The 16827-nt window shown below is 40.0% G+C and overlaps 1 protein-coding gene across 1 annotated transcript in view; it reads right to left on the reverse strand.

Annotated features, from left to right (window-relative positions):
* Nucleotides 1–16827, reverse strand: part of VPS13D (vacuolar protein sorting 13 homolog D) — a 236236-nt gene that overhangs the window by 179479 nt on the left and 39930 nt on the right. The window contains exons 24-26 of the mRNA XM_028487836.2: nucleotides 13062–13244; nucleotides 6948–7170; nucleotides 4195–4405 (exon numbers count right to left, since the gene is read on the reverse strand). Of these exons, the coding sequence (XP_028343637.2) occupies nucleotides 4195–4405; nucleotides 6948–7170; nucleotides 13062–13244 (617 nt within the window). The remainder of the gene's footprint in view (nucleotides 1–4194; nucleotides 4406–6947; nucleotides 7171–13061; nucleotides 13245–16827) is intronic.

The raw sequence follows: 16827 nt of genomic DNA on the forward strand, positions 1-16827 counted from the left end.
AGGGAACCTACCTCAACATAATAAAGGCCATATACGACAAACCCACAGCAAACATCATTCTCAATGGTGAAAAACTGAAAGCATTTCCTCTAAGATCAGGAACAAGACAAGGATGTCCACTCTCGCCACTATTATTCAACATAGTTTTGGAAGTCCTAGCCATGGCAATCAGAGAAGAAAAAGAAATCGGAAAAGAACAAGTAAAACTGTCACTATTTGCAGATGACATCATACTATACATAGAGAGTCCTAAAGATGCCACCAGAAAACTACCAGAGCTAATCAATGAATTTGGTGAAGTTGCAGGATACAAGATTGCACAGAATAATGCACATAATGCACAGAAATCTCTTGCATTCCTATACACTAATGATGAAAAATCTGAAAGAGAAATTAAAAGCCCAGAGATAAACCCACACACCTATGGTCAACTAACCTATGACAAAGAAGGCAAGGATATACAATGGAGAAAAGACAGTCACTTTAATAAGTGGTGCTGGGAAAACTGGACAGCTACATGTAAAAGAATGAAATTAGAACACGCCCTAACACCATACACAAAAATAAACTCAGAATGGATTAGAGACCTAAATGTAAGACTGGACACTATAAAACTCTTAGAGGAAAACATAGGAAGAACACTCTGACATAAATCACAGCAAGATCTTTTTTGATCCACCTCCTAGAGTAATGGAAATAAAAACAACAATAAACAAATGGAACCTAATGAAACTTTTGCACAGCAAAGGCAACCATAAACAAGAAGAAAAGACAACCCTCAGAATGGGAGAAAATATCTGCAAACAAATAATGAACAAAGGATTAATCTCCAAAATATATAAACAGCTCATGCAGCTCAATATTAAAAAAACAGGGCTTCCCTGGTGGCGCAGTGGTTGAGAGTCCACCTGCCGATGCAGGGGACGTGGGTTCGTGCGCCGGTCCAGGAGGATCCCACGTGCCATGGAGCGGCTGGGCCCGTGAATCCAAAGCCTGTGCTCCGCAACAGGAGAGGCCACAACAGTGAGAGGCCCGCATACCGCAAAAGAAAATATAAATAAATAAATTTATTGGGCTTCCCTGGTGGCTCGGTGGTTAAGAATCTGCCTGCCAATGCAGGGGACACGGGTTGAGCCCTGCTCTGGGAAGATCCCACATGCCGCGGAGCAACTAAGCCCGTGAGCCACAACTGCTGAGCCTGCGCATCTGGAGCCTGTGCTCCACAACGGGAGAGGCCACAGCGGTGAGAGGCCCGCATACCGCAAAAAAAAAAATGTAAATAAATAAATTTATTGGGCTTCCCTGGTGGCTCGGTGGTTAAGAATCTGCCTGCCAATGCAGGGGACACGGGTTGAGCCCTGCTCTGGGAAGATCCCACATGCCGCGGAGCAACTAAGCCCGTGAGCCACAACTGCTGAGCCTGCGCATCTGGAGCCTGTGCTCCACAACGGGAGAGGCCACAGCGGTGAGAGGCCCGCATACCGCAAAAAAAAAAATGTAGAAGCAACCTAAATGCCCATCGACAGACGAATGGATTAAGAAGATGTGGCACATATATACAATGGAATATTACTCAGCCATAAAAAGGAACGAAATTGGGTCATCTGTAGAGACGTGGAGGGATCTAGAGACTGTCATACAGAGTGAGGTATGTCAGAAAGAGAAAAACAAATATCGTAAATTAACACATATATGTGGAACCTAGAAAAATTGTACAGATGAACCGGTTTGCAGGGCAGAAATTGAGACACAGATGTAGAGAACAAACGTATGGACACCAAGAGGGGAAAGTGGCAGGGGGGGAGGTGGTGTGATGAACTGGGAGATTGGGATTGACATGTATACACTGATATGTATAAAATGGATAACTAATAAGGACCTGCTGTACAAAAAAATAAGTAAAATAAAATTCAAAAAAAAAGAATCTAACGCCCGATGACCTGAGGTGGAGCTGAGGCAGTGACGCTGGCGCTGGGGAGCAGCTGCAAGTACAGATGATCATTAGCAGAGAAGTCTGACTGCACAGAGACCATCATAAATCAACTGCTTGCAGACTCATATCAAAACCCTACCAGTGAGTGGCAACTGAAAACAAGCTCAGGGCTCCCGCTGATTCTTTAATATGGTGAGTTGTATAATTATTTCATTATATATTCCAAGGTAATAATAATAGAAATAAAGTGCACAATAAATGTAATGCACTTGAATCATCCCAAAACCGCCCCCTACCCAGGTCCGTGGAAAAACTGTCTTCCACGAAACTGGTCCCTGGTGCCAAAAAGGTTGGGGACCGCTGCTATACAGCATGAGGAATATGGTCAGTAACACTATAATAACTTTGTATGGAAACAGATGGTTACTACACTCATAGTGGTGATCATTTCATAATGTGTGCAAATGTCTGATCACTATGTAGTATACCTGAAATTAACATAATATTGTACAACAACTATATTCTGATGAAAAAGAAAAGGTGACAAGCTCTTTATTCATTTAGTGATAACGAAAGCCGGAACCAGTGTTTCATAATGAGCCCAGATGGGACATTAGGATAAAACCTGAATCAGTCACTCATTTCAGCTGAGATGGGCAGGAGTGAAGCTGAAAATGCCTGGGTAGGGGGAAGATACCTCATCCCAACACTGAAGAGCTTTTTCTCTACCCTCCTAGAGGTGAAGTGGGCATCGTGGATCCTGCAGACACTATGCTCTGAGTCTGTAAAGTAGAGGGTTAGGATTTGAAGTGGAAGAGGAATACAAAAAACTACTTTGTCTATGGAGAAAAACCTACATATAAGGTGAAAAAAGACTAGTCATGCAATCAACAAAGAAAAGCTGGAAAGGATTACCAAGAACCTCTGGGTTCCCGTGTCTGTGGTGTGAGAAGCTGATAGAATACCTTGTTTTCAGTCATCACCTTCTATCTGGGCTAACAGAGTATAATTATCTGCACATAAACACTGATGGAAGTGGGTAAAGTTTAGATAAACAGAGTAGTAAAGCACATTTCTTTTTGGAAAGCATTACTTGAAAAGAAAACAAAGTGATCGATTTCTAAATAATGAAGCTCCTCTTAAGACTTCTAAGCCAGTAAAATAAAATACAGCCCATGCCAACCATAACTGAAAGCCAGCCAGGGAGCACTTGAATAACAAGTAAGAATGAAACACAAAAATCTCAGTGAGAACGGCTAAACTGTATCATTAATCCAGAGAGAAACAAAACACTGATATTAAATGACTTGCCCAAGCCCAAGAACTGCAAAGGGAGTAGCCAAAGAGGGATTAAAATCACACCCTGGAAAAGTAGTGACACTGCTTTTCAAAATGCTACAAATGAAAATCTCTTTCATTACTTTACAGCCATGCCTCATCTTTCCCTGAAGTTAAGATGCAAATGTTGCTGCTTTCTCCAAAATTAATGCTCCACGCACAGGGGCCAGGTGAGCATAAGAGCCACCAGAGGACCTTTTAAATATACACCTGAGGCTAGGCCCTGAGAGTCAGGTTCTGCTGGTCTCAGGTAGGGTCGGGAATGTTTCTTTTCAGTAAGTTTCCCAGCCAGATATGGAACTAATGACAACTGAAGCCATGCTCTAAACTACAGATATTAAGCATCCTGTGTTTTGAAGCCAATTAAAAGGTAAATTAGAGTCAGTTCATCAGGCTTTACGTAGTACTTTCAGATGGCTTAATAGAGTGAAATGGGCAAAACAGCATCTAAACAATTATTCTCATTAAATGGAGCTCCAGGGTAAAAGCAATAGCAGGTCCAGAATCTATTGTACTTGGAACATAGAATCCAATGTCACTTCTTCCAAATACCTTCCCTGCCATCACTACCTCCCTACTCCCATCAAAATCCATGCTAAATTCATGTCCCTTCCTCTTTGTTTCCAAGGCACCTACTACAATCCTACAACACAGTTTATAACACTGAATCAAACACTAAATTAGAATCATATACTTACCTTCCTATATCCCTCAACAAAATGTAAGCTCCATGACAGCAGAAGTTTTTTCTTTCATCCCAGGAGCCCTCATGTCTAGCACATGGTAGGGACTTGATAGATATTTGTTACATAGATGAAAATATAAGTGAATACCTACGCGCCCTTCCAGACTTAAAAGCACTGATTTACAAGTTATTACGATTCTACTTATAATAGACAGTTATTTGAATATAAACCACTCACTTGTCCAAGTTCCTTTCCACCTGCAATTTCAGTCTACAAGGCTCAGTCAAGAGGCTTCCTCCTGTCTGTCGCACAAAATAGGAGGGGAAGATCAGGTCTCCACTACTGTCTTCCAAGGCCTTAGTATACTCTCGTGGGTGTCTCTCTGCAGCAAAGATGTCCATGTCTTGTAGATCGACGACAATGCAATCCAGCAGGCAGACGTGGTCTTCTACACAGACCCAAGGAAAGAGAGACAATGAAGAAAATGGGACCCGGAAAGCGCTGGCCCAGAACAAAACTAAAAAGCCAAAAAACTTCATTTTGTCTTTGGAGAATGTTTAGCACTGCCTGCATCAGAAGGCTGGGTGACCAGAAGTCTCCACTCTGGCACCAAGGCCTCCGTCCACAATGCTCCACATGCTGGACATCTCCTGCCCGCCACCTGCACGCAAGCACGGACTGTGCCACGTCCCTTCAGCGTCTCATTGCTGTCCCAAGACACTAACTGAGGCTAAAGGGCTTCTGATGAAAAGTACTTTATATGCTCCCTCCCAAGGAGATCCCACAGGGGTCTCGTGTAGAGATAATGTCACCCAAAGGTTTACAAAATTTTCCAGCAGCAAAATTCTTTTTTCCAAACAAACATCACGTGTAACCATTTCCACTAGCACTGATCTAATCCAAACCAACTCCATTCTTACCTAGACCACCATAAACTCCCCTCCAATATACCCATACAATTCCAGTCTGCCCTCACAAAACCATTCTGCTCACAAAATACCTCAGTAATCCTTAAAAAAATAAGTGGGACCAAAACATTCTCTTCCTTTATATAATTTGATGGCTTTGTTTAATGCAAAGTTCTTTCTGTGAAACTCCCCATAATCCCTGTAAAGCCCTGCATAAGCCCACTGCCTACTTTTCCAACCTCATCTCAAGCCATCCTCTACCTTGCCCATGAAGCCTCGGGCTCACTGGCCTTTGTTTCCCCCCACATGCCAAGCTCCTTGCTGTCTGAACAGTCTTACCCACAGCATACCCTCCTCTCTCCTTCTCAACTGGGTCCTGTCCTTTCGCTTTACACCATTCTGTCTCTCCCATAACATTTATCTTAATCTGGCAATATTTAGATTAAGATTATCTTAATCTGTCAATATAAAGCTTATTTAATGGCTTTCTCATATCATTCACATGATGGCAGGAACTATGTCTAATGGCGTGTTACTATACAGGAGAACATAGAGTGTTAATATATAGGAGAACAAAACATTGTTAACACCTGGATTAGGCAGGCACTAATTGAATTAGTTCTTGCCTTGTTACTGCATCGATGAATATGTGAAGTAGACAAAAGTGGAGCTGGTCTGGCAGAAGGGGAAAAGGGATGGGAACAAAGAAAGGGCTTCAGAGATTTCCCGGGGTTGTCATGGAATCCCTGGGATATACAGAAGCAGTTTGAAAACCACTACCTTAACCCAATCTTAATCACATATAGAATTCCAGAAACAAACAGCAAATCAGGGGGAGAAATATTGTCAGGAAAGAGATCTTTCTATAAAACATCCCAAATCACTTCTTATAGGCTTCTAAATATATGTAAAATTGGCCTTATTCCCAATCATCATTGTCACCAGGACAACAACATCAACAGAAGACGTGCATTGAGTGGCCCTATGTGTGCACCCAGCCCCACGCCACACCGTGCTGTATGCATCTGTTATGCATAGATAGACGGGGAGGCAACATCATGCAGGTTCTGGAGCCAGACTGCCTAAATTCGTAGTCCAACTCTACCATTTACCATCTACATCTACAAAACTATGGTCAAGTTACTTAATCTCTCTAAGCCTCTGTCTCTTCATCTATAAAATGGGGATAAAAATAAAACTCTGTATCATGAGGATAAAATGCAAAAATTGATGAAAGAATGTGCCACAACGTCTGGCACGTACTAAGTGTTCAATACCCAGTCTTTTACTGAGGACTACAATAATCTCCTTTAATCAGCAATGTAACCATAAACCACTCTGCTGTCACCTCTGGGACTACAAGGTACTACAAGGAGTTAACCATTCCTTGCATCTATCTAACAAAAGACGTTCGGCAGCCTCCCTCAGCTAGCGTCCCACATTTCTCAAAGTACAACCATACTGGACTGATTTTCATCCACTGATTTTTGGGGCTAATCATATTCTGCTTCCCACACTCCTCGGAGCAACACTTCACTTATCTAATCCATCACCCATCCACAAAACCAAAAGGCCAAAATTAGGCTTGCATCTGGAATGGCTAATTGTCAAATTCTAGAGAAGAGCCCAATAACTGGGCGGTTCATGTCTTTCAAAAACTGTCACTCATAGTATTTCTTCTGTTACCTAATTCACACTAATATTTTTTTCAGAGTTCTTTTTTATTTTTCTAGAATTAAATAGTGACGTGCAAGGATGTGTCTAAGGATGCAGGAACTGTTGTAGTTATACTCACCATCTGGTGGCAACTGTTTTGACATATAAATCCTAACACACAATCTAAATCTCTTTATTTACACTGTCTTACCAATTTAACCCTACTCTAGAAGTCACCCAATGTTAAATCTACACCCTAACGTTCTTAAGCCTTCTAAATCAATATCAAAATCGGATTATCACTAAAGACATGCTACCACTTTGTGGGCATCTGCTTGTACGGGATGCATCCCCCCCCATTAGGTTCCTCCAATGGTCTCATGCATTTGCCCACCTTCATCATGCAGCTCCTCTCTCCTCTTTTACCTGGAATCCTGGAAACCTGACCAACAGAGGGTGTGGCTTGCTGCCCTTGCTGCTTGGTCGAAGTACTTGGCACAAACTCGCTCTTCAGGCTGCCTAGACTCATTCCAACAGGAGGCATCATGAACAGCCCCTCGGAATGGGTCCCTTTCGGGTCCTCCACACTTGTCATTTTCCTCACACTGTGTTTGGGAGTACCAGTTGGAGAAGCTGAAGGCACAGACTCCTGGGAAGAAACAGAAGAAAACTAGAAGGCAGGAATGGGGGTGACTGTACCTACTATCCTGGAAGTCCCATCCCAGTCCCTGGACTCTTCAAAGACTCTATACCACTTGGTACCTGCCAAGCCCCCCAAATCCCATAAACGAAAGGGTCACAGGGGCATGATACTTTCTGCCACATGTAATTATTTGCAGAGATATTACATATAATTCAGTACCTGTTGAAAACTATAACAATTTTGCAGGAACATATTTGATCTTTTGGCTTAAGAACAAATGTCAAGATACTAATCACTGGTGGTTTAATCTAGGTCAAACACAACAAAAGCAAATCTCTCAGCCATATGATACATTGTTACTTTGCTGGAGGGGAGGTGCTTATTGTTCTAAGAAAATGCATCTAACAGCACTACGGAATAAAGCCATTACAATGTGTTTGTACTTTCCAGAAGTCTCCCCTCCTGTGTTTACATTTCTCATCTCTCTAAGTAACTGCAAGTGAAAACAAAATGGAAAATGTAGGTAAGCCATTCGTATTATGTTTCTGTTCAAGGGCATAAAAATTAAGGGCAAATACAGAGTAAAATTAATTCTGTAATTCTACTGAAAATAATATACGTTTTTCTTACATACTTAGTACCTTCAGTTAATTGCTAATGGGGTAAATCTTTTTCACCAGAATGGTTCAATAATTGACGTTTAAACTTCCCATGGTTCCTTCCCCCAAGCCTCAGAGCTACATATCCAAATGGCTTCTGCAGGATCGGTTTGTTCTCATCTCTCCCTTCTCACCAACAAGCAGGAAGGAGGGGAAGAATTGTTTTCCTTCCAGTACTGCTTTATACGTGTATTCCTCTCAGCATTTGAAAATGAGATGATAATACAGTTTGCCTTCACAGTTATCTTGAGTAGTAATTACATGTAACAGTGAAAGTTCTTATTTTTTGCAATTCTTTTTTGCAAGGCAAATTACTAGGTAAATGCTATTATTTAAGCATTTCGACCTTAAAAACCTTCCCTCTTGCTTAGTTTATTTAAACTCTAGAGAGTATTTGTTGCTCTTTCATTTGATTCATCTCTCCATCCTCTGTGAGTGGGTTTAAATAAATCAGTGGCTTGAGGAGATTAACTCAAAGCTTTTTAAAGACTTAGAAATTATGGTTTAAGCACAATCTATGGTTGAGAAAAATGAAAGGAAAAACATACGTAAAAAATTCAAACCTGCGCTCATTAAGACATGGATTTATGTAAAACAATTCCAAACACACAGGAGTCACAGAACTCAAAGGCAAATAACCCCTCTGCAAGCTTTGATTTCAGGACTATTTCCTGTCCTTTAACCACTGGAATGCATACTAGACAAACCTCACACGTGCAAATGCATTAAAGGGCAAATGTAAAGCGATTTTTGGAGAAGAAAGTCACTACTCACTTCACACAGGCCTAGATCAGTGGAACTTGACTCTACATGTAGAGAGGTAAGTTTCACAGATAAGTTTATCTGATTACAAATACTTTAAGAAGCGACACACTCCAAGCAGCCCTTATGGAATTCTACAGAACCACCACTAGTATGTAACAAGATAAAGTTTTTCTAGGATTTAAGGAAATAAAATAAGGTCATCAAGAAAGTACTACCTAGGGCTTTAAAAAGAAAAAAAAAAAAAAAGAAAATGCTTTTAATGATCCTTAACAAGGGCTTGTCTACACAGGAGGGAAGTGATTTGCCAAAGCAGAGGGAAAAGTGATAAGCAGGCTTTCCCAAGTAATGAAATATTTTAAAGAATTGTTTTTTAAAATTTTCTTTTTTAATCGTATGAATGTGAATTGACTGCTGAATCCCATAAGGTTTTTTCGAATAACCAGGAGGCAAAAAAACATATTATACCTTGAAGAAAAAGCGATCCTTGTATGCAATGCCACTGAAAATCAAATCCTCAAAAACAAATACAGGGAAATTTTTTCATTAAAATACTACAAACTACGTGCTATTATTTGGCATACTTAACAAAATAGAAACCATTTTGCAAAAATTTCTTGAAATATTTTGGCAATTCTTCTTTAGAAGCTAAATTCAGACTCAGCTCGTTAAGCTCATATATAGACATATCTGACATAGAAAATAAGTCCTTATCTTTTCAGGAAAGAGAGAGAAACAAAAATGGTATTATTGAACTTGATCACCCATTCTGGCTCTAACTGATCTCTTCCTAAAGATTTAGGCCTCAAAACAAAGATTCACCACAAACAAATATATTCCAAAGAACTAACTAAAGGCTGAAAAGACAGTTCCCAAGAAGAATTCAGCTCTCCCTTGGGCAGTAAGGGCAGCAGAGTTGGAACAGAGAGGCAGTACCCTGAGGTGTCGGGGGAACAACATTCATGTGTAAACACCAGCTCTGACATATTTGTTTAATATCTAGTCATGTTAATTATAAACACCTCATAGTAAGGAAAAGTAACAAATTTTAGAAGCAGTTACAAATCTTTCTTTTTATAAATGGATCTTTCTTTTATTTTCTTTAAGATTAAGTCAGGAAACAGCAAAATGCTTATCACTCAAATATGAAAAGAGATTTTCATTAAGACCAAGGTTACTAGTTCTCTACTAGGCCTACTGTGAAAGGCCAATGGTGATTTGTTTTATTTTTACCATCTTAAAAAAAAATACATAAGTGGAAGCCTATTTCTCACTCTGGCAGGAAGGCCTATTGTTCCAACAGGAGGGCTTCTGACCACAAGGTGAACAAGCACGTTCTCAGCCATCAGCTGTCTGAAGATGGGGCGTGAAGATGAGCAAACCTGGTGATGCTCTTCCTTCTGCGTTGCTAATCACTGTTGTTCTGGTTTCACCGTGTGCTCTGATCACTAAATCTGGTTCGTCTAAGTGGCTGTAGTGAGGTGATATAAGGACAACCTGCCCTCTAACCATCATTCAAACACCCCCACTCTGGGTCCTGAGCTCCGGGTTATGACACATGAACACAGTTCCTGAGGTTCTCACTGGCTCGTCGTCACTCTCCTCCTCACTCCACCCATTCCCACTCAAAGAATCAAATATTTTTGGTTCAGGGTGTTTAGGTCAGAAGTAGTGAATAAATGGCTAAGTGAAAAGTGAAACAAATGAAGAAAACTATAGACATAGTAATTTGAAAATAATAACATTATCTGAGTTTAGGCATTACCAACAAATACAGTCTTCCTATTACTTTCTGACCTGAGTTGAGCTCCTTGGCAAAGGCCTGGCAAGACTAGCAGCCTAGTCACTCTCTTCCGTTTTCTTTTCTTCCTACACCTAGAGAGGCGAACAGTACCTTTTCTGTTCAAATTTGTATCTTTTCTGTAATAACCTCCGGAGTTCTTCCATCTAAGTTATTTTAATGAACTCACTGCCACATCCTTTAGAAAATTCAGAAGAGCTACAGCTATTTGGCAAAGGACCAGTAAGACAGCAATAGCCTTTGCCAGTTTATTTTCCCCTATATAAACCTAATCCTAATACTGGGAGGTAAAATCATACTGTGGTTAAGAGCATGGAGTACTGAAAGCAGACACACCAAAGTCTAAGGTCCACACTGTACTCCTCACTAGATGTTTATTTTTCCTTTTTTTGTTGTTGTTTTTTTTTTTTTTTTTTTTGCGTTACGCGGGCCCCTCACTGCCGCGGCCTCTCCCGTTGCAGAGCACAGGCTCCGGACGCACAGGCTCAGCGGCCATGGCTCACAGGCCCAGCCGCTCCACGGCATGTGGGATCTTCCCGGACCGGGGCACGAACCCGTGTCCCCTGCACCGGCAGGCGGACTCTCAACCACTGCGCCACCAGGGAAGCCCCTCACTAGATGTTTAATCCAAAAGAAATTACTTAACCTATCTAAGTCTCAATTTCTTTTTTTAAATTTATTTATTTTCTTTATCATTATTATCATTAGTATTATTTCGGCTATTTCGGGTCTAATCAATGTGAGAAGAGCAGCTTAATCTCATTTCCATGAAGGGACTCATCTACTCCCCTGAAGGGAGCAGTATTAGAAGAAACACTTCTGACTCCTCTCTCCATATCTTACTGGCCCCTTCACAAGGGATGCATATCGATCCATCTGTTTAATGGAGATTGTGAACAGCAAATACTACCTGCCCATGTTTTTTCTACTGAGTGGTTGTCTCTAATCCTGTGGCTCTCTGTAGCCTGCAGGTGAAAACTAGGTGTTTATTCATAAAGCTTGCTAGTGCCTACTCAGTCCATCAAAATACCACCTCGGATTGAGAAGTGAGCAAGTAATGATGGCTTGATCTTGGTCCCATACTCCAATCAAGTTTCATCAGCCAAACCAATATTTCAATTCCTGTGGTGATGAAATATATTTGTTAAAAGCACAGATTCTGTCAGACTACCTGGGTTTGATACATGGCTCTACTAATTAAATTTGTGTCTGAAACACAGGGAAGTCCCTAAGTCTCAATTTCTTTACCTGGAAAAATGGTGTTAACAGTACCTCTTAAGGGACTTCCCTGGTGGCGCAGTGGTTAAGAATCCGCCTGCCAATGCAGGGGACCCAGGTTCGATCCCTGGTCCAGGAAGATCCCACATGCCATGGAGCAACTAAGCCCGTGTGCCACAACTACTGAGCCCGCGCTCTAGAGCCCGTGAGCCACAACTACTGAGCCCACATGCCACAACTACTAAAGCCCACACGCCTAGAGCCTGTGCTCCGCAACAAGAGGAGCCACTGCAATGAGAAGGCTGTGCACCGCAACGAAGAGTAGGCCCAGCTCACCGCAACTAGAGAAAGCCTGTATGCAGCAACAAAGACCCAACGGAGCCATAAATAAATAAACAAACAAACGAACAACACGTCTTAGGTTGCTAATAAGGACAAGGTGAACAAATATGTAAGGAGCTTAGTACAGGCTGATGTATAATAGGCATTCAACAAACACTGGCGATCTGCATTGCTATTATTGCCAGTTGCAGTGGAAACGAGTAAAGTTTCATTAAAACACACATCTAGAGGGACTTCCCTGGTGGTCCAGTGGGTAAGACTCCACGTTGCCACTGCAGGGGGCCCAGATTCGAATCCCTGGTCAGCGAACTAGATCCTGCATCAATGCCGCCACTAAGAGTCCTCATGCCGCAACTAAGAAGTCCACACGCCGCAACTAAAGATCCTACATGCCGCAACGAAGATCCCACGTGCCACAACTAAAACCCAGTGCAGCCAAAATAAATAAATAAATATTAAAACACACATACACAAACACACCCCCCTAGAACATAAAACAGTCTCTAATTCCAGCAAGTTACTCGTCTCCTCAACTGCAAAAATGGGTGGGACCACCTCCAAGGTCCTATCAGTGCTAAGTCTGTGATTTACTAGGGTTTCCCGTTTTCATCATATATTTTCAATGAGTCCTAGCTTTTCCAAATGTAAAATGAAAGCAGCAATCCTCATCCCAATTACCTCCAAACATGTCATGAGAAATAAGTGCTAACATACTTTTAAACTGTAAAGCAGTATACTCCATACAATTTAATTATTAAGGTATTTTAAAATGGCTTCAGATAAGCCTTGGGCCAAATCATGTCTTCTGAAAAAAGCCACATAGTATAAAAAGTTGATTACTATGAGTTCAGCCTAAGGAAAGCATTATAAAGATGGTTCTGTTGATTTGTTTGCTAAAGTAAGTTACTACATACAGTTAGTAAAAGTTGTAATTTACATTACCTCTATGAAAGGTTAATTGAAATGTTAATAAAATGTCCAAAAAAATATTCTTCAGGCCACATATACTACAAAAGTAACAGTGGTTAGGAATCTTCTTATGGCGGCATCTAAATTTTTCGACTGGCATTCCAATGCCAGGTGAACTGAGAAGGGAATGGGGGCTGACTGCTCACCTTATCTTGTAAGGTAAAGGTCCCCGGAATACCAGCAAAGAGAAACTTGTTCTTGACTTTCAACTTCCCCAAATTTGCTACAATCAGATTATTTGATCTGGAACTTTCTGGGATAAGAAGAACAGGAGCACCAGCCTCAATATCCAGGAGAACCCGTGAACAGCGCTGGGCTTGATCTCTCACCTGAAAGAAGAAGGAAAATTGGATAAGAGGCTCAATTAATTCCCTAATTTTATAATCAAATAACCTCAAGTTTCATGAACTTATAAATCTAAAACAATTAAAATCACACAGAATATATTCTACGAACACCAAGGAGTTAAATTAGAAATCAGTAACAAGAAGATAATGGAAAACCCCCAAATATCTGGAAATTAGACTATACACTTCTAAATAACCCATGGGTCACAGAAGAAATCACAAGAGAAATTTAAAAAATATTTTGACCTTACTGATAAAGAAAACACAGCACATTAAAATTCATGGAATGCACTTAAAAAGGTACTTAAAGAAAAATGTTTAGCATTAAATACTTATTTTATATTAAAGATTTAAAATCAATAGAGCTTCCAGCTTAAGAAGGTAGAAAAGCAAAATAAACCTAAGTAAGGAGAAGGAAGACAATAATAAAGAGCAGAAACCAGTTATTTAGAAAACAGATAAACAACAGAGAAAAATCAATTAAACATTTATAGAACACTCTACCCAACAACCATTTTACATTCTTTTCAAGTGCACATGGCATGCTTGTTAACAGTATGCATGGGCCTAACACAGGCCTCCATAAGTTGATTGAAAGTATAAAACTCTGCCTATATTAATCAAGAAAAAAGGAAGGAAACAAAAATCACCACTATCAGGGAAGAATCAGGGACAGTGCTAGAGAACTTAAAAATATTAAAAAGATGTGGGAACCTATGAACAAGTTCATGCCAACAAACTGACAATTCAGACGAAGTAGACAGATAACTTAAAAACACACGCAAACTATCTAGAGCTAACATCATATACGTAACATCTGTGAAAGACAATGTTTTCCCTCTAAGATAAGGAACAAAGCATGGATACCCACTCTCACCACTTCTATTCAACACTGTAGTGGAAGTCCTAGTCCACACAAAAAGGTATACAGGTTGGAAAGGAAAAAAGAAAACTCTCTTATTCACAGACAACATAATAATCTATGTAGAAAATCCTGAAGAATCTAAATAAGAACTACAATAAGTAAGTTTAGCAAGATTGTAGGATCTGAGGTCAACATGTCAGTATATGAGTCAATTATATTTCTTAAACTTTCAATAAACAAGTATACATTGAAATTTTTAATTGATACAATTTACAATAGCATTAAAATTGTGAAACACCTAGGGATAAATTTAACAAAAGATGTGTAAGAACGGTATACCCAAAACTACGAAACACTGCTGAGAGAAAGTGAAGATCTAATTAAATGGAGGGATATACCATACTCAAGGATCCGAAGACTCAATATTGTTAAGACGTCCATTCTCCAGATATATGGACTCAAGGCAATCCCAATCAAATCCTAGCTGACTTTATTGTAGAAACAGACAAGCTGATTCTAAAATTTATAGACAAAAACAAAGGACCTATAATAGCCAATACATCTTTGAAACAGAAGTTGGAGGACTTACACTATCTGATTTTAAGACATATCATAAAGCAAGAGGAATCAAGACAGGGTGGTATACAATTAAATATAAATCAATGGAACAGAATAGAGAATAAGGAAATACACACATACCTTCTCAACAGAAGTGTCAAGGTAATTCAATGGGAAAAGAATAGTCTGAATATGTATACGGAAAAAAAATCTCAACCCTTACTTCACAAAATACACAAAAACTAACTCAAAATGGAAGAGGTCTAAAATTATAACACTTCTAAAAGAGGAAATAGGAGAAATTTTTTGCCACCTAGTGGTAAACAGATTTCTTTCACAAAACATAGAGCACTAACCTAAAAGAAAAAAATTGGACTCCATCAAAATGAAAGACTTCTGGGACCTCCTTGGTGGTGCAGTGGTTAAGAATCCGCCTGGCAATGAAGAGAACACGGGTTCGAGCCCTGCTCCGGGAAGATCCCACATGCCGCGGAGCAACTACGCCCGTGCACCACAACTATTGACCCTGTGCTCTAGAGCCTGCGAGCCACAACTACTGAAGCCTGCATGCCACAACTACTGAAGCCCGCGTGCCTAGAGCCCATGCTCTGCAACAAGAGAAGCCACTGCAATGAGAAGCCTGTGCACCGCAACAAAGAGTAGCCCCCATTCGCCGCAGCTAGAGAAAGCCTGTGCACAGCAACGAAGACCCAACGCAGCCAAAAAATAAATAAACAAATTTAAAAAGAGAAATTTTTTTAAAAAATGAAAGACTCCTGCTTTTCAAAAAATAGTATTAAGAAAATGGGAAAAGGTCCAGTGGGTAAGCGCCATGCTCCCAATGCACAGGGCCTGAGTTCAACCCCTGGCCAGGGAACTAGACCCCGCATGCATGCCGCAATTAAGAGTTCGCATGCTGCAACTAAGATACCCACATGCCACAACTAAAACAAAGATCCCGCATGCCACAACGAAGATCCCGCGTGCTACAACTAAGACCCAGTGCAGCCAAAAATTAAAACAAAAAAGAAAATGGGAAAAAAACCTATAGACTAGGAGAAAATATCTCTAATACATACATCAAAAGTCTTATATCCAGAATATATAAAGGAAGAAATAATGTCAATTCTACACAAACTATTCTGAAAATAGAATAGGGAACACTTCCCAATTCATACTACAAGGACAGCACTGACCAGTTACCAAAACCAGAAAAAAGGCATTCTTTCCTTTTCAAGAAAAGAAAATGACAAACTAATATCCCTCAGGAGCATAGATACAAAATCCATAAGATACTGAAGCAAATCAAGAAAACTATAAAAGCATCCACAGACAATAAGGAAATGAATGAACATGGCTGTATTCTGTTGTAATAGCAAGTTGGCCAGTGGCTACCAGGATGCAGGGATTAGGGCTGGGAGACAAATAGCAAACGGACACAAGCAAATTTAATGCCCTTTTTATAAAGGTCAAACAAGCAAAAAAAAAAAAGATACTGTATACAAAGTTTTCTTTTAATTTTAAAGGGACTAGTCGACCCATAAATCAGGAGAGGGGTTACCTGAGGCATTAACAGAATGAGATAGGGAAGGACCACAGGCAACAGTCTTAGTAATGTTTTAATTTTTATTTTGGTGGTGGGTTCATAGATGTTCCTTCTATTATCACACTTTGTAATTTATATACATGCTACAGATATTCTTTATATGTATCAAATACTAAATTTTTTTTTAAGTTTCTAAAGAGAGAAAAAAAGGTTACATACTCCATAATTATAAACATGGAAACATGAATAGGGAAAAAAGATGAACATAAAACATACCTATGGTGCTAGAAAACTGATAAGATATTTTTTCCAGATTCCCGATAATTTGATTGTACTTTTATATTTAAAAACAAATACCTTCTCTATAACATACACGGGAAACCAGTAACATTTGTTGTTGCCAAGGACAGAAATTGGGTGGCTGAGGAAAAGTAACTGAGAAAGAGACTTTTCTCCAAATGTCTTTTTTTACTTTGATTCTGTACTAAAACAATATACAACATATTCAAAAATTTTTAATTTAAACTAAAACACAGGGCTTCCCTGGTGGCGCAGTGGTTGAGAGTCCGCCTGCCGATGCAGGGGACGCGGGTTCG

The sequence above is a fragment of the Physeter macrocephalus genome, chromosome 3 (assembly GCF_002837175.3).
Source record: "Physeter macrocephalus isolate SW-GA chromosome 3, ASM283717v5, whole genome shotgun sequence".
In the NCBI taxonomy this organism is placed as follows: Eukaryota; Metazoa; Chordata; class Mammalia; order Artiodactyla; family Physeteridae; genus Physeter; species Physeter macrocephalus.